Raw genomic sequence first — 21,710 nt, forward strand, 5'->3', positions numbered from 1 at the left:
GAGTGGCATGATGAAAAGCAAGTCATAGGTGACTCAACATGCAAAAAAAATCAGGGGTTTCCAAGATTTCTTTAAAAATAGTATTTGAGATAAAGAATCCTCGAGGGTGCAATGTACGTATGCACGAAAGAACAACATTGCAGTCAAATTACTCCACGAGAAGAGATAAAAGACGAGACCATCGCCACTTTTCAGAATTATAAAACAAGTGCGTCGAAGGTGATTGCCACAATAAACATCCAATGTCTCAGCGTCCGCGCCGAGAGTCAAATTGACCACTATCTCTTCTTTCATGCGGAGCCTTGTCTCTATCATGATCATTTCGTTTGTCAGTCGCGGCGCTTGAGGTTGAGGGCAGTAAGTTGCTTGCAGCAGCACGCGACGACGACGATGGAGGACCGATTCGATGCTGCATCATACTCGCCATCAGCGTTGAATCTATCGAGGCACTTGTCGCCGGTGGGGCGGCGGGCAGACGAGCGTTGGCACCAGGAAGAGGAAGCCTTCCCGATGACGGAGGGGGCGGTGGATTGGTGGGAGTGGAAGAAGGGAAGGAGAAGGGCTGTCCAGGAGAGGGAAGCATTTGCGGGACAGAGGTTTCGGTACTTTGTGTTGCCGCTGTTTGAGAAGATGATGTAGATGGAGACTGCTGCGACGCGGTGGCGTGTTGCGCCTGCTGCTGCGTGAGGGTTTCTCTCGCACGACGTAGAGCAGCGAGGCGATCTGTGGGTGGAGGTGGCGAGATAATGGATGTACTCTTCGGCTCGATCTTGATCTTGATTTTGCCCGCCGACTTGGTAGCTTTCTGCTTCGATAATGGTGCAGCAGAAGATGACGAAGTAGAAGAGGAAGCCTCGGCGTTGGTAGACTTGCGAGCAGCTTTCCTCGCCTGTTCTTCATGGTATATATCCTCGTCGTCATCTTCGTCGCTGTCCATATAATCATCCCCGTCTTTGTCCTTTCCCCGCTTCCTCTTGCCTCCGGATTTGTAAGGCTTTCCTACAATGGACCCTGTGTCGCCTGGAATCGTTGTAGGCTTCCACTTCATAATAAAGTCGCTCATGGTTTTCATAACCTTGCTGTTTGTACGAATATCAACGTGCTCTTTGCGGACATTGAGACGCATCTTCGAAATCCCCGAAGCTAGTTGTGTCATCGTCGCCTTGTCCTTGTGCATGTAGATGAATACTGCAAACATGACAAATTCAACAGGTGAGGTCTTCACGGGTTCCCTAAACACCTTTTGGTGGGTTTCGTCCTCGGCAAGGGCGGAAAAGACACGGAATGTGTCCCGAACCTGGTGAACAAACGAGTGTTCGAGTCGCTGGTCGTTCGAGAGCCATTTTTCTAATTGTGGCATGCCCACGTTCTTGAACCCGCTCTCGAGCTTGTCCATGCAGTACAGCGCTTGTGCAAGCCCGCGGTAGTCGCCCCCACGCGAAGTATCCCATTGCAATGCACCATTGGAGAGCGTCCCTTCCTCTTTCATGTATATATTTTGAAGCTCGCGAACGAAGTCTGACCGATAGGTTTTGACCACTTGAAGTTTCTCTGTTGGTGAACAGTGAGATCGGTCATGAGTCAGGCTAGAGCGATGCTACGTACCGGCAGGTGTCAGTGCCATCCCAAGTTGTACTCTCTGTAGACATTTAGAAAGAGAAGATCAAGGAGACGGAATAGAATCTACCTGGAATATTTCACGTTCGGCTTCTTCTGACAGATTTTGATACTCCATGCAGACGATTTGCTTGTTCGCGAACAGCTTTCGAAGACGAGGGTGAAGTAGCTGCTTTTTTCTTGCGCCGGACGTTGTATGTGTGTCTTTGTACCAGTATCGCTTTCCTGTGAATCTATGTTGGGTAAGCACGCGGTCATGTCAAAGATAGGCGCGTACGTACTGATCTCTATCTGTTTACACGGCAGAGGATTCAGCAATGCGCTGTCAAGGTCTCTAAAAACACATACGGGGAATCTGGAATGGCCACAATTAACTCAAGGCACACACAAGCGAAGGTGGTCTTACCAGGCCATCCATGAATCTTGTAAGAACAGGCATGTCAGTGTATTGTTGATCCTGCACGAAAGAATATCGCACTTGTGAATAGATGTCAACCTCTGCTTTCCATCGATACATGTCCTCGTCTCCGCTCCTTCGTCGTTCATTTGCACCGTGAAAATGACAGGTGGGACGTAGAAATTGCGGTATATGGAGTCTATGAGCCCGATTTGTTTTGCTTCGGACCACACAACATCTGCAACGGATTATCAGCTTGTACCGACTCTACTCAAGCTTGCCTACCTCGCTGATACTCTGGCTCCAAATTGATGTCGTTGTTGTGTATTTGATCTGCGGAAAGTTAAACACGACGCGTTTTCAACGAAACGTGGTGCCACGCACCAAACAAGGCCTGGGTGGTGTACGTCGCAGGCCGCGGAACCGAGAGCGCGTGTGTGATCTTATAATCATCGTTTTCGTCACTGTCGAAGTCTGTGAGGTCAGAATACTCGTCGTCGGACATGGTGGTATTGAAGAGGAATGTTGTTGAATTTGTTCGGATTTTGCATGACCTTAACCCTAAAACATGACACCCGACTGGCGACCCATTCATTGTTCACATTGAATCGTTGTTCCTTGACCTCTTGGTACACCTATCTTCTTCCTTACACTATGGACAATGACCAGTTCAAGACGCCGTTAAACAAGTCTCGTCTCCCTGGTCCTGGGTTGCGGTCGAGTACGATGAAGCGCGACTCTTTCGCTGCCGAGCTGGAGAGAGGTAGGTCTTTCGGCATGTGCATGACTGTGGAGGCTCATTGTTCTTTCAAAGACCCCCAGACATCGACAGCTAAACGACAGCAGCGAGCGCAGGTCTTCACATCTTCTATATCCCATGCCAGCCTCGAGAGACAATTGCTGGCAGCCCAGACGTCCAAGATGGAACTCGAAACGAAGCTACGCGAGTCAGAGTTGCTCATTGCCACTCTCAAAAGCGACAGAGAGTGGCTGGCTAACCGTGAAAAGGAGGAGCGCGAGGAAAAAGAGGCTGAACGTGAATCCTATGAAAAGGCGAAGGTATGGAATCGCGTTTTTTGTAGGCACCGAATCATTTAGCTGAATGATAACTATTGTTTAGAAAGCATCTGATGCTGAGAATCGTTCCTTACGAATAACGGTGTCTACGTTACGAGAAGAGCTTGCAGACTTACAAGATACACATCAAGCCCTCGTACGGAATACAAATCAAACTGTGTCTTCACAGAAGACAGAAATTATGACATTAACGCATCGGAATGCCCTTCTTGAACAACAATACGAACAAGCGAAAACTCTAGCCGAGGAACGTTCGGAATCCCTAACACAACTCCAAGCTGCCTATGACGAACTCAGCACCGCAAAGGAATCATCCGAAAAGCGTGAATTGGAGGAAGAGAGCATGAGCATTGTGCGAGATGAGTTGCATCGCCAAGCGAGTTATCTTCGTAGCCTGGAATCTTCCAATGCAAAGATGACGGCTGAGCTCAAAGTTCTGCGCGAGCGGCAAACGAGTGTGGAGGTACTAAGGGAAGAAAAGCGCGGGTTGGAACGCAAACTCCAGATGCTCGATGAATTTAGGACGAAGGCGATCAAATTAGAGGCTGAAGTGGAAGCAGGGCGAAAAGAACGTGAAGCATGGTAGGTTTCTTTTTGTATTTCTCTGTGTATTTCTCTCATGCATCTGCCATGTTATAGGGCAGAGAACTCTCAAAATGCTCAGCTTTCAAGCACGCCGATCGCTGTTACAAAAGCCCTCTCCGACCTCCGTCTTGCCCATGCACGTCTTCTGGAAGAACACGGCTCTACAGTCGCGCTTCTTCGCCAAAGAGAGGCTGAACTAGCTGATTATGAACGACGTGAAGCCCAATCTACCCAGAACATCAGCACCCTCGAGCAGAACCAACGTATCCTCAAAGACAAAATCGCCAGGAGGGACGCACGCACACAGCTCGCAGAACGAGAAGTGACGTTCCTACAAGCTCTTGTGGTATGTCAGTTGGTTACTTGTTTCGTTTGACGTAGAATTCATAACGTCAATGTTTTGAAATTTTAGGCAAGTTTCAATGCTGAAGACCACATGGAGGGCGTTGAACGGGATGAAGCCAAAGACCAGCACATTCAGCAGCTCCAGGGCTTATTGCAAGAATACAAAGCATTAAATGACCAACTGAGTGATAACTTGGAGAATCTCGATGGTAAACCTTCATTGCTCAACCCCGCCCAGGCCGAGGAGCTGCATGCCGAACTGGAAAAAGAACGCCTCGAAAAGGCTGAGCTGCAGAAAGGTGCTTATTTCCTCCGAATAGCTGACTGTATCTCGGAAAGTAATCTTCATTAAACCCAGGTCTCGACGCCGCTACAACCTCCGAGAAAGAAAACCTAGACAAGATCGAAGAGCTCGAACAAACGCTCTTCGAGCTGCGTGGAGAAATTGCCGGCGGTCGTCACGTCCCACCGAACACTCGAATTTTGTCGATGAAAGATAACCCGGAGCAGCAATGGTTCGATCTGCGTCAGGCGGCGATGGATCGGCTGAAGAGCGAGAACGAAGCCTTGATAAAGCGACTTAAAGAGTTGGAGGAGGGCGGGGTACGAATGACGAATGAGGGTGAGGGTGCGGGTGAGGATCTTGTCCCCAGAGAGAGCTGGGAGGCGGTTAATAAGGAGAAGGTGGATCTGGAGGAAATGGTAAAGCAGAAGGAGAAGAGGCTATTAAGGTTACAGCAGGTATGGGTCACTTTGCCTAATAATTAATATCATAGACTTATACACTCACGCACTACTATCATCATCCGCTGTTGTTTTTTTTCAGGTATTCACGTCCAAGAGCGCCGAGTTCCGTGAAGCAATAGCATCTATCCTCGGACTCAAGCTCGCTTTCTACCCGAATGGCCAAGTCAGGGTGACGTCGGTGTACGACCTCTGTGCATCCTTTGTCTTCCAGCCTTCCCGAGGACAAGGGTCATCCAGTGCAGGGTCAGCGTCAATGCAGCTTGTTGCACAGGGGGAAGGGGGGCCTCAGGATCTACCCAATCTAATGGAGTACTGGATAGAAAAAGAGCAGTGTATACCGGGATTTCTTGCGAGTGTAACACTGGAGTGTTATGATAATGCGAAGAGGGAAGGTAGAATTGATGTTTGAGCGCATGGTTCAATTGAGCGTGTGCTCGGAGGCGGGTCAGATGGATTGGTTGGATTGGTACGAATCATACCAATGTACCCCTTTCTATTTCTATTTCGTTTTGCTTTTTGCTTTTTTATCAAGTATTGTTTCTGTATGACCATCTTTTTTATCTTTGCTCAGTGGTGTTGTCCTAATCCGCAAATCTGGTATCTTTCTACATGGTGAGTCGTTTGATACATCCACCTACACTTGTTTGCATTCCCTCAAGTCTCTTCTCTTTTAGTTACCGGTTGATTCACCGAGATTAGCTTATGAAAATATTGTGAACTGCACGGCCTGGCACGGCTCGGGTGCATTGTAATTGTGTTCGCTTGAGATTGGCCTATGGCCCTTGGATTGGGTTGGCCCCGCTTGTCTGTCACACGGCCCTACTGCGAATGTCCATTCCTGCTCTTCATCAAGGTGTGTGTTCAATTCATGACCATGTCTCATCATTGAACCAAGTTGATCTTCCAAGGTATTTCTGTGATAGAATCTCAACTTCTTTTTGCTCCCTTTGACCGTTCATCAGCCGCAGTCCACTACGGTTACCACCCAAAGCATCAGGGCAACTCCATATGATTGTTATGGCGTGCGAGCCAATAAGACCTGAACATGTTGCAAGTCATATTCTCCATCACTCAATAGTTATCAAACTTAGGGGGATAGTATAAGAATGTTCAACGACATAGGCATTAATTTTGGAAAACATGTGTGAGTCGATTACCACAGAATGTCATTCCTATTGCTCATGATGAACAAAAGTATACCATACATTGATCGGTGATTAACACTTTCGGGAATAGACCTGATCCCTTCCGAGGAGGTTAACGCGACGACAATAGAAGCAAAGGAAAGGTCCCCCAAATAGGGGCAGGCTTTCAGCTTGTTTCCTTCCCCGGATTGCCAGGTCCCTTACCGCCGCTGCCACGTTCAAGCACATTGAGCGTTTAGGTAGGCTCGACTAAAATTGAATTGGTAGTAAATCTAATCTTATCACAGTCGTTGGCGTCCTTAACATCCTGAGATTTACGGGTCCTAGCTTAATTAAGTAGGTTTAACTATTTGAAGAGGAAGGATGCGGGCATGTGATGATCGATGAGAGAGGCATATATATTTGCCAGCCAGAACTCTCAAGGATGCATTTACATACCCCGTCCACGTTGCCCGACGCAAGGCAATTTAAGAGAATCATAAACGGCAACAGCAACATATTAAACTTCCCGGATACATTGGCGAGGAAGCAGCTATATTACCATGATGTCCACAAAGCCTCGCAGGGAACCCCGAGCTTACCACCCCCAGTTCAACTCGCCCGACGCCGATGTAATACTCGTCTCCTCAGAAGATACAGGCTACCGTGTACCACACTTCACCCTGCGAAATACATGTGGCTTTTTTCGTGGCCTTCTTTCTACACACAACTCATCCCTCGTACAGCCAGAGCTAGGAGACAGATCATTTGGTCCCATATTCGACGTTGATGAAAAGAATAAGGTCTTGACAAAGGTTCTTAGCATGATATGCGGCCTTCACAGCGACAACTGGGAATCCATTGACGAAGCAGACGACGCCATCCTCCTTGCTCAAAAATGGGATGCTCCAGGTCCATTGTCCATCATTCGAAGCTCAATAACAGCCCCTATGTTCCTTGCCGATCCCCTGCGACTTTATGCAATTACAACTCGACAGGGGTGGCTGGAGGAGACTATGCTGGCGTCGACGCAGACATTAAGTCTGAACCTTTATGATGAGGAACACCGACCAACCCTGGAAAAAATGTCTGCCAGTCGCCTCATGGCGCTCTTTCGGCTGCATCGGGATCGACGAGACCGTTTCAAGACATTCATAGACAGCGACGCGATATTCGATGCAGGAAACGCAGAGAAATATCTCTGTCCTGGATGCGGAGAAGAAATGAACAATCATACGTGGCGAGAACTCAAAACCAGGATGTTTATGGAGATGGATAGACGACCCCTCGGAGATACGCTGTGTGGGCTAGAGATGGAAGACTGGCCGGAGTTCATCGCTTGCTGGGAAGCGAAGTGCCAGAAAGCGGACTGTGGGAGGTTGTGCTATGACAAGTTGAGCACCCTTCGAGATATAAAGAATTGTATAGAGAGACTTCCTTCCCATGTTTAACGTCGCATTTATACATTTTAAACTTCGATATGTTAGATCTCAGGCGTCAAAAGTATGGGTCACGAGCGCTTAAATTAAAATAAAGCGATGAGATCTGCCTTATCAAACGAGAACATGCCATTCTTGTTACAGCGTTAACCGTAAAACCCACGGTTGGAAAGAATGTAATTGCTTTTATAACAAGGTGTCGGGGTTCGGAGTTTTGTGGATGCTTGGATGGCAGTGTTACTAATGACACAATTTGTGGACAGACTCAACCTTGTGTAACTTATATTTTGGCGTAAGTAACTGCAATTCTGGAATAGTACTGCACAACCACTCACCCGCGAATATGAATACGAGTTAGTGAATACCAGCTGGTCAGAATCGTCGAAATCTGCAAGTTCATGCTAGACAGAGCATAGCTATAAATACCATGAGCCTCAAATAACGAATGAAACCATACATTGACAATCGAAGAGTTAGAGTGTTCGCAATCAGAATATTTGCTTTCAAGAAATGGTTCACCCGACACCGCAACTGTGGAAAAGGAGGACTGATGACTTGATGCCCGGTATCCCCTCATTCTCAATCCCTTGACGAAGTCGATATAGTCACAAATATCCCCAATCATTGGCTCCCCGGATTGCTCGAAGGACGACATCGATACAGGCTCCATGAAAAGTGATAATTGGCCACTTGTTGTTGTTGAACAAGGGATAGCGGAATAATCGTCGTCTTGAAGGTCGCTCGAATCAGATCCATCGCAATAAGGTTCAAGCTGGACGTCCTTTCCGGAGTCGACAGCTGCTCCGCCATTCTGGACTCGGTTAGGTACCGGGGCGATCATAAATTGCGGTCCTCTAGTGCGACACCGACACTAAAAAACAAGGTCGTTGACAAATCACATTGAGAGTGTGGTTTAATAAGAAAAAACAAAAACCTTTGTCCCAGTTCTGTTCTCCGACAACGTTGTATCGTAGATGTAGGGTGGAAAGATTACTCTGAGTATCCAAATGATGACGCTAGCGAGATAGAGAAACATATATGAGAATGCACGGAAATATGATTATCAGGGCGACCACGGATGATTTGATATGATTGAGTAGTCACCTTATCCCACAGGAATTTTATACTCACTATACCATCGTTCAGCGGATACTTTCAGGTCATAATTGAGACGAGGCTAGGGTCGATCTGTAACAGAACGGAACTTACCTTCATCTTAGTCCAGTGCGTAATCATCCCGAATCAGTAGTAAGCAGTTTAGTGACTGTATTGTTTTACTCGTTTTGAGGATATTAACAGATATTCAACTTGTTCAAGCGAGATAGTCTATTCCCTTTTGGCATGTGCTTTCGTCGGCTACAAGCAACACGATGCCAATGCCGGCGGCGATAAAAATAGATTATACAGTGACTTGGCGGCACGCCGCACGGGTCAATCGAAGTCTCCCCACCCCCTGAATACGAGTTTTCTCATGCTTGGGAACCTTGGAGCTCCTATCTACTTGTTATCTACTTGCACTACTTTCTACGCTGTCCTTGGATTACAAAATGAATTTCAGGGCCACCGTAAATTGTGATATGGGAGAGGTAGGTGAAGACATAAACTTGCATTAGATTATTTGCATAACGATATCTTAGGGGTTCTCGCTGTATAAAATCGTATGTACCAGAAGACACTCTCATAACTAGTCAATTACACCTATCATACAGGGAGAGGATGAAAAGTTAATGGGACACATTCATCTTGCTAATATCGCCTGTGGATTTCATGCCTCGTGAGTTTTCACGGCGGCTTCGAAATTGGCTCCTGGTTGTAACTTTCTCTATGGAGTGACTTTGCTGTCATGAACGAGACCGTTCAGCTTGCTAAGAGTCACGGTGTTGCTGTCGGAGCACACCCTTCCCTTCCAGACTTGCAAGGATTTGGAAGACGCGAAATGGCAATCGAGCCGGTATGTGCATCTTCAATACTAAACTCAGAGTTATCTGTACGTGTTCATAGCTGAGTTGATTACTAGGATGAGCTCAAGTCTTGCTTCATTTATCAAGTCGGAGCCCTTTGTGGATTTTTGAAGCAACACGGACTCCCTCTGAACCATGTATGTTTTTTATATCCTTGAAATTACAGTACTGATATGCGATATTGTAGATTAAGCCCCATGGTGCTGTGTATGGTCAGACATCGAGATCACTTCCCCTTGCTCGTGCCGTTGTAGAAGTCGCAAAGATTTTCAGCACCCCTAATGAACCTGTTGCATTTGTAGGCATTGGTGGCTCTGCTCATCAGACAGCTGCAGAAGAAATAGGCGTCAAATTCATACCAGGCATGCCCAGCACTCTTCAAATATTTTCATCTTGCGTTACAACTTACATTATAACAGAATGGTTCGCTGACATGGAATACAGTGCAGAAGGGAAATTACTCATAACAAAGTAAATTCCTCGAGATTCCAAACGATATATTCTTAATTTGATTCCAGGAAACATGATCCCGTTCCTCTAGACATCGTCCGCAAACGAGTATGATCGTTACTCTTAGCCGCTCATAACTCGCCTGATTCTGAGCTCATTTAGGTCTTAACACTACTTAACGATAAGCTAGTTACAACGCAGAATGGTGGTTTCATTTCGTTGGGAGATAATATCGACGAAGTCACCATTTGCTGCCATTCTGATACGCCTGTTGAGTATTTCTTGATATGTTTTGCAAGAATCATGCTGATTGAATGAGCCTAGGGAGCCGTTGAAATCGCAGAACTTGTGAAGTCTCTTGTAGATGAACACAACAAGGGTACCATTCAACGAAACTGAAACTGCTGCGTGGAGAATTTTGACCAATGTTGGAGGTATTGGGCAATCCTCTAGCCAAATATAGCTTGTTTCCAGAAAATTGTTAATAGTTTGGGACAGAATATGTGCCATATTTAGGAGTGCAGCGGTATTTTCTCACAATGTTGATGTAAAGCAATACAATTCCGGTTGTGCCAATAACCGAACCTTTTTTGTCCCGAACACCCATCGTCATTCATCATAACTTCATCAGGTGGTACTCTATAAACGATATGCTTCCTTTCAAACATTCTCACCGATTACATGTTTGGATCATGTTATCTTGGGTTGGAAAGGACGCCATGGTGCTGTTCTTGAGTTTACCTTGACCCTTCTTTAGCCAGCATGGTCAAGGAATACGACAACCACAAGTTACTCGTCGCAAACCGAGGTGAAATCGCAGTACGCATTCTGCAAACGGCAAAACGACTTGGCTTAAAGACAGTAGCTATCTACACACACTCCGATTCACTCTCCCCTCACGTATTACAAGCGGACGAAAGTGTGCCTCTTGAACAACCCGAATCGACTGTAACGAATGCTGGGTCTTCAGAAGCAGCGGCCTATCTTTCCATTACAAGTATAATTCAGATCTGCATAAAGCATTCGGTCACCCTCGTTCATCCAGGCTACGGATTCCTATCGGAAAACGCAAAATTTGCAGCTGAAGTCATCAACAATGGCATCATATGGTTAGGGCCACGTCCCGAGATTATTCGTTCTATGGGCTTGAAGCATGAAGCATTGGATATTGCTCGGAATGCTGGTTTGAAAAGCGTTCCAGGCTCAGGGGGACTGTTGGCATCGGAAGAAGAAGCCTTAAATATTGCGGCTCAATGTGGATACCCTGTATTGCTCAAGGCTACTGCGGGTGGAGGTGGAATGGGAATGATTGTTTGTCGCGATGCCGAAAGCTTGCGCACTAGCTTTCAAGTTGCAAAGAATCGTGCAAAGGTTCGTCATTTTCTCGTCTGCTTGTGAAATTGACTCAACTTTTTTAGACCTTGTTTCACGACGATGGCATCTTTTTAGAGCGATATTTCGACGCTGCGAGACATATCGAAATACAAGTTAGTATTCTAATATATGTAATTGCGGCTGAAACTCGACCGTCTTTTATTTCAGGTATTTGGAAATGGCCAAGGCGATGTAGTACACATGCGAGAACGGGAGTGCAGCGCACAGAGGAGACACCAGAAAGTTATCGAAGAAAGTCCCAGTCCTTTCTGCTTAGCTCATCCAGGCGAGTATATTCAGGAAGTTAGCACACATGCGCTGATTGAGATGACAGGCCTTCGGGAACAAATGTGCGACGCAGCTGTATCCTTGGCAAAAAGCATCAAATATAACTCTGCAGGTAAGATATTTCTGCTAAGAAGTAGACCGTCTCGTTGAACATATTTCAGGCACTATGGAGTTTCTCGTCGATGAAGAAACTGCAAACTTTTATTTTTTGGAGATGAATACGAGAATCCAGGTTAGTGACTACACTTTCTCATTATATAGGGTGCTTCATGTTTATTTTTCTAGGTTGAGCATCCTGTGACTGAGCAAATACATCCTGGATTAGATCTTGTAGAGCTGATGATCAAGCAAGGCCTCGAGGAAAGTTCTTCCAACAAAGGCTTCCTCTCATCATCGGCAGAAATGCAGCAAGCCACGTACGATAATTTCGTCGCTCAAGGGGTGAATCAAGGTTGCTCCCATGCTATTGAAAGCCGTATCTACGCGGAAAATCCGTATGAAGGATTTGTGCCCTCCCCTGGTTTGGTCCAATATGCTTCTATAAACGAGTTGGACTATGACTGGCTGCGAATCGATAGTTGGGTGAGCCTTTGCGCTGTGCATTCCTGCACGTTGTGAACCTTGTGTGAATGTGTCCTAATAATCAAATTATTTTGCATAGGTTGAAACTGGCATGACGATCACACCTCATTTTGACCCACTCATGGGCAAAGTAATTGTTTCAGGATCGACTAGAGAAGAAGCCCTATCTCGCTCTCTAATAGCATTGGGAGAAATACAGCTCCTAGGACCTATGAATAATGTCAAATATCTTTCGTCCATCATAGATCATCACTCGTTCCGTACAGGCATGGTGACCACAACATTCTTAGAATCGTTCAAGGTTCAACCTCGGTATCTGCATTTTTGCACTGGTCTTTGAAGCTTCGTCTAATCTATATGATGATAGTGCCTTCAAAGTGCTTTCACCTGGTATTGACACGACCATCCAAGACCTCCCTGGCAGGCACATGAAATTGGGGATTCCTGTGAGCGGGCCCATGGATAGCCTTGCTTTCTCAGCAGCAAACATCCTTGTCGGGAACCCAAAGACAACTGAAGGACTCGAAATTGTCGTTGTTCCCGGAGTAAAAGCTTCATTTCATTTCTTTACAAGCACCGTCATAGCTGTGGCAGGAAAGGACGTGATAGTCAAAGTCAGTGGCAAGAAATGTTCGACGTGGTCCAAACTGTTGGTTCCAGAGGGCTCAACTGTCGATATTGAAGCCAGTATGACGAATGCCACAGCTGGTTTTCGTGTCTACTTGGCCATCAGGGGCGGGTTTCCCGACGTCCCAACTTACCTTGGATCCAAATCAACTTCCATGGGACTTGGAGGATATCAGGTTATAATTCCAAGCTATCTATCTTCCCAGTTGACTGATAATTGCTTCTCCAGGGTCGCTCGTTGCTCAAAGGAGACCTTATTTCTCTAGGAAATTGCTCCCCTGCTCCCCAAGAGAACGAACATGTCGTTCCGGAACATTTGGTTCCAACATACTCTTCTCATTGGGTTATATATGTACTTCCAGGCCCGCACGGCGACGAGGAATTCGTCACATCAGAGGGCCTTCGTAAATTCTACACTACTCGGTGGAGAGTCAGCCCTTCAAGTAACAGACTCGGTATCCGACTTGAGCCGCCCTCATCCGCCGATCGAATTGCATGGGCAAGAGAGAGTGGTGGAGAGGGAGGGTCACATCCAAGTAATATCTTGGACAATGGGTACGCGCTCGGCACTATAAACATTAACGGCGATACACCTGTCATTCTCACGAACGAAGGACCTGATATGGGTGGATACATGTGCTTGTGCACAGTTGCGACAGCAGAAATGTAGGTATTTGATTCTTCTTTCGCTAGGCGACCTAGTGTTAAATTCAGAATAAAGGTGGAAGCTGGGTCAACTCGGACCTGGGAACACGATAGAATTTCGAAGGATATCATGGAGTAGCGCAATACAACGTTCCGTATCAAACATCCAGTGGCTAGAGGCTGTGGAACAATCTTGCTCCAGCCACAAACTCAAAGAAACGTCGATATCCAGGTTCACATTGTTGGATACTGATGTCAAAGATACAGAATATCCTACAGTCCTTCACGTGCGACATGTTGATCGAGATGCCCTAGCAAAAAGAGTAACTTTCCGACAGGTATGTTCTATTGGTAGCGGTGGGGGAACACGAAAACTGACGTTTTCTTTCGCTAGGCTGGGGGCACTGCGATTCTGGTGGAGTTCGGCGCGATGCACTTGGACCTGTTTGTTCGAGCAAGGATTCATGCCTTTCAGGGCATAGTCAATGGAAAAGGTATCTCTGGACTACGTTTCCTCTGTCCCTGTATACGTTCGATTTTGGTACGCAGTCAAATGCCCTATTCGCCCCCTGTAGCCTTTAGCTCACTTCTATTTAGTGCCACTATGACCCGACTATCATTGCCCAGGATGCGTTTCTTGCAGTTTTAATTGAATCGGCCGAGCTTATCCCAGACAATATGGATGAAATGACATTCCCAGGTCGACGAATTACATTTCCTATTGTCCTCGACGATAAATGGAATAAAGAAGCGATTCTGCGGTATATGACCACTACTCGGGATAAAGCCGTATATCTACCTAGCAATGTGGAATATTTGGCCAACAACAACGGCCTTGCTAGCGCGGAAGAAGCCTTGCAAAAGCTGGTCGAATCCGACTGGGTGCGTTATCTCCTATTCCACCTCGTAGAGCCATAAATAACACGGTCGTTGAAAGCTTGTATTGGGTGTTGGATTCTACCTGGCTTGTCCTTTCCTCATACCGGTGAGCTGACTGGTAGGAGAAATTGATAGACTACTTACCAGGAAACATTGCTCAGGTTGATCCTCGATGCCGGCTTATCGGTCAAAAGATGAACCCATCGCGCACTTTCACACCTCGAGTACGTTACTAACAATGCCAAAATGCTGAACCAATTGAGAATTGTGTCTCAGGGTGCCATTGGCATTGCGGGTCCAGTGGCGGCGATATACCCAATTGAATCTCCCGGAGGGTATCAGCTCTACGGACGAACTCTCCCTACATGGCAAACCTGGGGGAAAGGCCGCGACTTCCAAGCAAATAAACCATGGCTGTTGGAGGCCTTCGACCAGGTATTTGTATAATTGTCGTGCCTCACGCCCAGCATCTCAACTTTTGTGACGACAGGTTGCTTTCAAGCCTGTCAGCGAACACGAGTACATCGAGGTAGGTTGTATAGATTTGCATTGAGGGAATATCTGATCTTATGCCATGTATTAGTTTGAGAAACAATTTGATACAGGCCAATACGTTTTCCAGGTATTGAAAAACATGATATATTTTGTCTTAACTCTATACTGATTAACTCGTGTATCTCATATAGATTGAGCCGACAGAGTTCTCTGTAGCCGAATATGCCAAGTTCCTTGAATCTATTGAAAAGGAGACCCAGGCATTTTGCCTCCGTCAGGCTGAAGCCAGCAGCCGAGAGGAACAGAGGTATTGTATCCCTTATATACGGTGAAAACATAGCTCACCTAATTTGAATCAGAGAACGAATTTTGCTACGAGAATGGGAAGAGCACAAGGTCCGTCAGAACGTCCAAGAAGACAGTTCAAAATCCGTCTACAACGGTATGTGTCCCATCTATTTCGATAACTCGCCAGGGTATTCATCGACAAATGCCATTTTCTTCAAAGACAATCTAGACGTTGAGGGTGGTTCCCGTCTCACTGCCCCCATATTCGCCAACATATGGAAGATCCAATGCAGCATCGACGATGTTATCGAGTCGGACTCGCAGGTGCTCGTTATTCTAGAGGCGATGAAAACCGAAATACCTGTTCTTGCTGGGGAAGGAAGCAAAGGGAAGAAAGTTGTCGGTTTTGGACATGGCGCCAGGGAGGGGCAGCCTGTTGGACCTGGAGACACTTTGGTCATTTTAGGATGAAAATTGCGGCTTTTGTAAATGTTTATTGAATTAAGGGCTGTATTACCACGAATGAAATGTTATCGTTGCAATTGTCTGACGAAATTATACATTTGTGCCTAAGGTGTAGCCAACCAATGCTCCCCTCCTTACGAGTTTTATTCTCAAAAACGACTTGTTTCAATGAGAGAGGTACATAGCATGTACATGATGTAATACAGTTACTTTACTGGTCCGAATCTACAGCTCGACACAAATTTGAAAAACATTGTTCGGTGACTTTGGGAGAGGCGTAACTGGAGGGAAAATACCCTGGTACATAACATGGGACAACAGGGTAGGGAGGGACTCGAGGGAATTAGTATAGGCAGGAGAAACGTCACTATGCGATTATCGGGTCGAATAAATTATTAGGTGACGTTTTTTTCTGTAAAGTCTGAGTCTGGTGATGAGTTACAGTGTCGGTATGAAGAATGATGGTGGTGATGACGCACAGGGAGGGTGTGCGGATTATGAAGGTAGCGGCAGGCTGAGTGGAGGGGAAATGACAGGCGTATGATGGTGGTGTATAAATTGGGTGGAGAAAGTCGGTATATATCGTCCAAGTACTAAAAGCACACGAAAGTCAGAGTTTGAAGACATAAAATAGTGAGTGGGTGAAAGGAAGACATACCTTTGAGAAAATGGAAAAAAGAAAAAACTATAATCGAAGGATGGAGCCCCAAAAGCAGATAAAATAGAACAAAACCAAAATTAAAAAACGAAAAAAAAGCCAAAAATAAAGAAAGCAATGACAGCGTTCATTCTGAATCGATTTTCACAGCATCAAGACCGCTCCCGCGAGGACGAGGACAAGCGTCATCCACACCGCAGAAGCCTCCGCACGGCCGTTCCTGGTAGCCGCGCTGACTCTCGAGCCGCCCTGCACCCACTCCCTATGCCCCGCATGGAGCTGCACAACGAACGCCTGCGCCTCCGCACTCTCCTTGCCCGCCATACCAAACGAGTGCGGGTTCACGACGGGCGTGAGCCACCCGTCCGCCGTCAGATGCGCGTAGCCGTCCAGCGCGGTGCTCGCGTTGGACGAAGGGGGCTGGCTGGTGTTCGTGCTGAATAGAGTGGACCGCGTGCGGTCGGCGTCGGCGATGTGCGAGCCGTCTTTGGTTACTAGTGCGGCTCTGTAGACGGTGCTTGCGAGCAGCGCTGTACAGGCGGCGTCGTAAAAGTTGCCAGAGGCTGTGACGGGTTGGTTAGGGTAGTTTGTGAATATATTGGTATCATCCTAATGGAATATGTGAGATTGAGATTGAGATAAGGAGAGAGGAGACAGGGATATCGGGAACTTACGAGGTGAGGGTATACGGCGTCGTGGATTTCTTTTATCCAGCTCGCAAGGTCTTTTTGCTCGTTTTTGAACGTGTTGGAGTATTCAGAGTGCTGCATCGTGGCGAAAACCCGCAGCATCCCCGCCGCTGCCCATCCTTGACCTATATCAAGTTGAGTTGGACAACTGATATAACAGCTAGTTGAAGGGCACCGACCTGTACACCAGAATCCGGGGTCATTCCAGTCGGCACCCAGCAAGACATGCATCCACAACCCCGTTGAATTATCACGTAGATGGCCTCGGTAAAGTTTAATTTGATTGTAGGCCTCGGCGACAAGAGTGCGGTTCCGGGTCAACACGCCATAGTAAGCGAGGAACGGTGGTACCATGTAAACAAAATCGCTCCTGCACAATTTTTTTTTCAAGAAATATAAGCAAGACGGATAAATAACCGAGGTGGACATGTGGAGGCAATACAAGCCAAGCACGTACCATAGCTGCAGCTCAGACACCCTATGCGATATAGCACCGTCGGAGGCTCTGGGGACTTTGGTTAGGAGAAAGTCGAGTTGGTCCTTGGCTGCGCCTGCGTAATCCAACCTCCCGTCGTCTTGGTTCGTCCAATCGGCCAGCAAGACCGCCACGCCGATCGACGGTGGGTCGCCAGCACTGCCATCTGGTAGAAAGGCCTGCGGCCCAGACGTGTTGTTGTTCGCCGTTGAGCGGTTCGCGACGACCTCGTGGGCAATGGCAAAGAAAGGATCGAGTCCGTGTGTAGACGCCAGTGACGATGGAATAGTTTTAGGGGGTGGTAGAGAGGACGAAGAGAACACCGAGTATTCTGTGGCGTTAAGCTCGAGGATAGTTTGTGCGCGAGTACCGAGCTCCCAACTAGTAGTGAGATCGTTGGAAGAATTTAGACGTGCGTTTAGCTTCATAGATGTATGTCAATGACGCACCTCATGAGCGCTGCTTCTGCCAATCTGGCGCTAACCACGCCAATTTGACCATCTGTCAGCTCTTGAGCCCCTGCCGCCGTCGCTAATAGGGTCAGACCCCATAGTAGCTTCGACGCCTTGCTACTGAGATTGCGGGTGGGATTCAACATCAAGGTTGTACTCCACTATGCTTGAATGGGGTTTTGAATGCTCTACGTGTCCCCACCGATAATAAAAGAAAAGATGGAGCCGTAATTGGAGATCTGGATGGCAGCGCATGTCTAATCTTGTCGCCAAATAAATAAAAAAAGGGGGGGTGCTTACTCGCGAAAAGGGGATTGGGATAGTACAACTGGCACTAAACGTCGAAGGGCATCGAGGGCGTTGAGAAAAAAGATAGGATGGAGCTGTTCCAAGATAATGACATACCGCAAGAGAATTTCAAACATGATTGTCTCCAATCAGGCCATGCACTGAAGCCGCTTAGGTTGCCGCACGGGTTCCGCAGTTTCGTCCTACGCGGTAGATGATCACGACATCGTGTGAGCCATTTATATATTCGGATCATTTACCTAACACGGCCAGGAACCTCCTATACCCAGGCCCTGAAGTACGAGAGTTTACGAAACTTGAGCAAAAACGCTATCAATTTTATGGTCTGGCGTCTAAAGTGGCTCTATTATGGTGGACAAGTGTAGAAAAGAAATTACGCTGCGACAAAATTTTTTATGTTGCACTGCGAAAGGGGACATCTCGGAGAGCTTGGTTGGCATTCATCCAACATTCAACACAAAGGCACGGAATACTCATGGCCTGCTCGCGGCAGTATGAGCTTGAGGGTAAATATAGCTGTCTTATTCTGAGCAGAAACTCTGCTTTTTTTAATCTCAATTCATTTCACAAGGCTGCTTGAGGACGCCGGTGGTAGAATACTCATATTTCCTTGTTGACCTGGACAGGAACACCTTGCTTGGATTGTCGTTTCCGTGGATCAAAAGGTATTCTAAGCAAAATTTAAAAAGTTTTACTTCGAATCTGATTTGAAGTTATTTGGGGACCACAGGCCGTTATGAGATCTTGAATATCATTTCGCACCATCGTCAACGAATCGTTTGGACGAGAAACCCGTCAACGCATATGGGATCAGATCTATTAATTTATTGACACGATTCGCACTGGACTGAGATGCTTGAGTATCCTATTTTTTTAATCGTTGAATACCTTGAAACATACCACTCTCAACAAATTGACTACACCACACGTAGTAGCTGTAATACAATGCGTTTTGAGGTAGACCTTACACTGACGGGTCTCTCGGAGTACGTAAACCCTCATGCCTGATTATAGCACAATAAAAATAATCAATAAGAGGATTTGTAAGAAACGGAGTTTACAGGTAAGGTACATGTCTATACACTCCCTGCGGCTGGCTGAAACCATTGAAAGGTGCTGTCAACGTCGGTCGGAGACAAATGTCCCAATCCAACCTCGAAACTCCGAGAAGGTCATATTTATTAGTGTTATAGTGACAAGACAAATCTGTGCTCATTCTCCGACAATTACGCGTGCCAAACTTGCATAATCTTGCTCGAAGGGGAGTATGGATTGAAGTGAGATGAATCGGGACTCCTCGGTTAGCTTATATCCAAATCACACACCTTATACAATGTTCTATTCCTAAACAAGCAAAAAATTGGGCAAAGAAGCATTAAGCCCCTTGGCGCTCCTAGATCATGGATACGCCACGCTATGTAATTGACTTACGGAGATTCTCTCAGTTTAAGTATATTTTATGCATGTAAATCATCCTCCGTACAAAAAAAAGTTCTATTATTAGTAATGGTAATAACTTTGCCGGCAAGCTATAACGTACAACAGATAAACCTCTACAGAGCACAATGAGCACTCAAACACCCTCTAAAACCATAATGTCTGTCCGATGTCGCAGACTGTGAACGCGCCGTCTTCTATACCCGCCTTCACACATTCCTTCGCAAGACCCTTAGGCGGATCGAGAGCATTTTCAGAAGTCAACGTCCACGTCCTGAACCAAAATGATTTTTTATCAGATTACATTGACATTCAACTCGTCATAGACACCTCATACGTACCCCCAGTGCATCCCAAGCGCCTTCTTCGCTTTCACGTCTTTGAAAATCATAACGCTATCCTGAGGCGCACAATGGATGCGCGACATATAATCGCGAGGAAGGTACGCTCTGCCATAACACGTCATTCAGCGACACCATCATTCACGAATCACAGGAGAAATAAGAACAAAAGCAAGCGAGACGTTTGCTCACCCAATTGGAATCAGCGCAACGTCAAAGCCGCCAAACACTGCCCCGATATCCTTGAACGCAGGGCAAACAGGCACCTCGTCTTCGTTATCGCCGTCAAGAACCGTGCGGTAGGCGGTATCACCAGCAAAATACACTTTCGTCGGCGGCCGCGTCGCCTCACCACCACCACCACCACCACCACCATTAATTTCTCCCTGCCTAACCTCTTCAACAGCCCACCCGGCCCACAGAGTCTTGAACGAATCGAACAGCGACCGCCCGGTAAAGTGCTGGCCAGGGGTACACGTTATGTCGACTGTAAGCGGAGGTTGGTTGGCGTCGTCCTTTGCGTCTGAATGTTGTACGACGAGCCGTTTGGATTCCCACCAGTCCATGTCGTGTGTGTGTGAGGTAGGTATGCCGAGGGATTTGAAGAAGGATGCGTTGCCGAGTGGTGCGAAGAAGTGGGGTGTGCGGGATGTACGGCGGAAGAGGGTGCGGATGGTATGTGTGTCTAGGCTGTGAAAAGAGAGGTGAAAAAGAAAGGGCGATTATGAGCGAGGAACAGGAACAGATCAAGAGAATAACACACTGGTCGTAATGGTTATGCTAACGAATTGAAAGCAAGAAGTGGTTTAGAAAGATGTTAAAAGATTATGGTTTGTTTGTTGCTCACAGAAATCACGACGGCGTCGACCTCTGGTATATCCTCTATTTTGCATGGCGGTGCTGGACAATGGGCCATGACTCGATCAACAGCTGGACAAAGAAGTCAAGAACAGTATGCAACGCACGTGTAAAGCGCTTGGGTCCTATATGCTGGCTGGGAGAGCACCGAGAACTGAAGACAGGGTCGAACAGGACTCTCACCCCTCGACCGTCTGTCGAGCCAGGCGGAGCAGGGAACTCGACAAGAAAACATGCATGCCCTAACCACGTCGTCTTAATCTTGCTGCTATTGCTTCTGTCCGTCTCCTCATCATCTTCTTTGTTCTTTCCATCGAGCGTCGCTGCTGCTGATCTACCCCAAGTAGGATTGCGGATAGGCATCAGACTCGCGATATCTTTCGGCGGAGCCGGGAAGGATGCAATCGCTGGTAGCAGCTGAATAGCAATAGAAAAGACATATGATCTCTTACATTCACTATTTGATGAGCATGGAGACGTACATTGAGTTTATCCCGGAAACTATGTGCTCGAAAGCTCTTCCATGGATTATGGAACGACGAGCCGGCTTTGTCGACCCAATGGGGTGGTTTGTCGCCTTTAGGTGTCGGGTGTGGGTCTTTGCTGGGGTTCGAGGTGACCTTTATCAGATGATAGTCGTTAACTGTCATAGTGAAGAAGGAAAAGTGGCTTGGGAAGTTGGTGGTAAACGTTTAAATGCGCAACTCTGGCTTAAAGCGCGCCCGAATTTAGGGGTAAGCGGAGTCTATAAACAGCCATTTCGGGATCATCCGCCTCAAGGATCGACACAATTAAATAATAAAAGCCTCCTCGGTACTCAGCCTCTCAGGTAAGGTGTGCTTGCTGTGCAGAGTTACATCATTTTTGAGGCTGAATGAGAGTATGAAGCCTTTCATTAAACCTTGAGCGGTATAAGCTTTACTTTTTCCAATTTAGTTGCAATCTGAGCACTGCTTCATTGGAAGACAATAAAGTTTCTTTCTGAAAACTCTTATTTGGAACTTTGCAAGGCAGTTCGGTCTCATCGATCCCGCATGAGCAAGCCGGTTCATGGCAGATTAATGAATACGAGTACGCATGTAGTAGCAGCGGCGCAGTAATCACGA

General features: G+C 46.8%; 7 protein-coding genes across 7 annotated transcripts; 4 read left to right on the forward strand and 3 right to left on the reverse strand.

Moving 5' to 3' along the window:
* Window positions 1-247: 247 nt before the first annotated feature.
* On the reverse strand, window positions 248-2,519 carry JR316_0012656 (uncharacterized protein; the record flags this gene model as incomplete). Its single annotated transcript, XM_047898277.1, has 7 exons — window positions 248-1,551; window positions 1,606-1,639; window positions 1,688-1,850; window positions 2,004-2,039; window positions 2,096-2,252; window positions 2,300-2,347; window positions 2,399-2,519. The coding sequence occupies 7 exons, from the start codon at window positions 2,517-2,519 to the stop codon at window positions 248-250; spliced, it is 1,863 nt and encodes a 620-aa protein (XP_047743166.1).
* Window positions 2,520-2,668: 149 nt separating this feature from the next.
* Window positions 2,669-5,177, forward strand: JR316_0012657 (Spindle assembly checkpoint component mad1; the record flags this gene model as incomplete). The annotated part of the gene is made up of 7 exons (XM_047898278.1): window positions 2,669-2,777; window positions 2,829-3,073; window positions 3,135-3,673; window positions 3,731-4,022; window positions 4,089-4,320; window positions 4,380-4,762; window positions 4,848-5,177. The coding sequence occupies 7 exons, from the start codon at window positions 2,669-2,671 to the stop codon at window positions 5,175-5,177; spliced, it is 2,130 nt and encodes a 709-aa protein (XP_047743167.1).
* Window positions 5,178-6,458: 1,281 nt separating this feature from the next.
* JR316_0012658 (uncharacterized protein) lies at window positions 6,459-7,343 on the forward strand (the record flags this gene model as incomplete). The annotated part of the gene is made up of 1 exon (XM_047898279.1): window positions 6,459-7,343. The coding sequence occupies one exon, from the start codon at window positions 6,459-6,461 to the stop codon at window positions 7,341-7,343; it is 885 nt and encodes a 294-aa protein (XP_047743168.1).
* A 1,535-nt stretch (window positions 7,344-8,878) lies between these two features.
* Window positions 8,879-9,856, forward strand: JR316_0012659 (Lactam utilization protein lamB; the record flags this gene model as incomplete). The annotated part of the gene is made up of 8 exons (XM_047898280.1): window positions 8,879-8,917; window positions 8,969-8,989; window positions 9,041-9,105; window positions 9,162-9,282; window positions 9,349-9,429; window positions 9,480-9,654; window positions 9,712-9,763; window positions 9,811-9,856. 8 exons carry the CDS (start codon window positions 8,879-8,881, stop codon window positions 9,854-9,856), a joined length of 600 nt encoding a protein of 199 aa, XP_047743169.1.
* Window positions 9,857-10,504: 648 nt separating this feature from the next.
* Window positions 10,505-15,391, forward strand: JR316_0012660 (Putative urea carboxylase; the record flags this gene model as incomplete). Its single annotated transcript, XM_047898281.1, has 20 exons — window positions 10,505-11,113; window positions 11,161-11,229; window positions 11,285-11,402; window positions 11,451-11,516; window positions 11,566-11,636; window positions 11,690-11,986; window positions 12,066-12,298; window positions 12,354-12,789; window positions 12,843-13,279; window positions 13,335-13,596; window positions 13,653-13,799; window positions 13,856-14,140; window positions 14,196-14,243; window positions 14,299-14,361; window positions 14,414-14,572; window positions 14,628-14,666; window positions 14,721-14,759; window positions 14,824-14,939; window positions 14,992-15,074; window positions 15,108-15,391. The coding sequence occupies 20 exons, from the start codon at window positions 10,505-10,507 to the stop codon at window positions 15,389-15,391; spliced, it is 3,861 nt and encodes a 1,286-aa protein (XP_047743170.1).
* A 361-nt stretch (window positions 15,392-15,752) lies between these two features.
* Window positions 15,753-17,805, reverse strand: JR316_0012661 (uncharacterized protein; the record flags this gene model as incomplete). Its single annotated transcript, XM_047898282.1, has 8 exons — window positions 15,753-15,806; window positions 15,865-15,978; window positions 16,044-16,070; window positions 16,203-16,652; window positions 16,718-16,857; window positions 16,912-17,102; window positions 17,190-17,588; window positions 17,657-17,805. 8 exons carry the CDS (start codon window positions 17,803-17,805, stop codon window positions 15,753-15,755), a joined length of 1,524 nt encoding a protein of 507 aa, XP_047743171.1.
* A 1,747-nt stretch (window positions 17,806-19,552) lies between these two features.
* JR316_0012662 (Metal-dependent hydrolase lscR) lies at window positions 19,553-21,254 on the reverse strand (the record flags this gene model as incomplete). Its single annotated transcript, XM_047898283.1, has 7 exons — window positions 19,553-19,679; window positions 19,747-19,854; window positions 19,939-20,436; window positions 20,510-20,526; window positions 20,594-20,646; window positions 20,712-21,021; window positions 21,087-21,254. The coding sequence occupies 7 exons, from the start codon at window positions 21,252-21,254 to the stop codon at window positions 19,553-19,555; spliced, it is 1,281 nt and encodes a 426-aa protein (XP_047743172.1).
* Window positions 21,255-21,710: the final 456 nt, after the last annotated feature.

This window comes from Psilocybe cubensis, chromosome 12 (genome assembly GCF_017499595.1).
Source record: "Psilocybe cubensis strain MGC-MH-2018 chromosome 12, whole genome shotgun sequence".
NCBI lineage: Eukaryota > Fungi > Basidiomycota > Agaricomycetes > Agaricales > Agrocybaceae > Psilocybe > Psilocybe cubensis.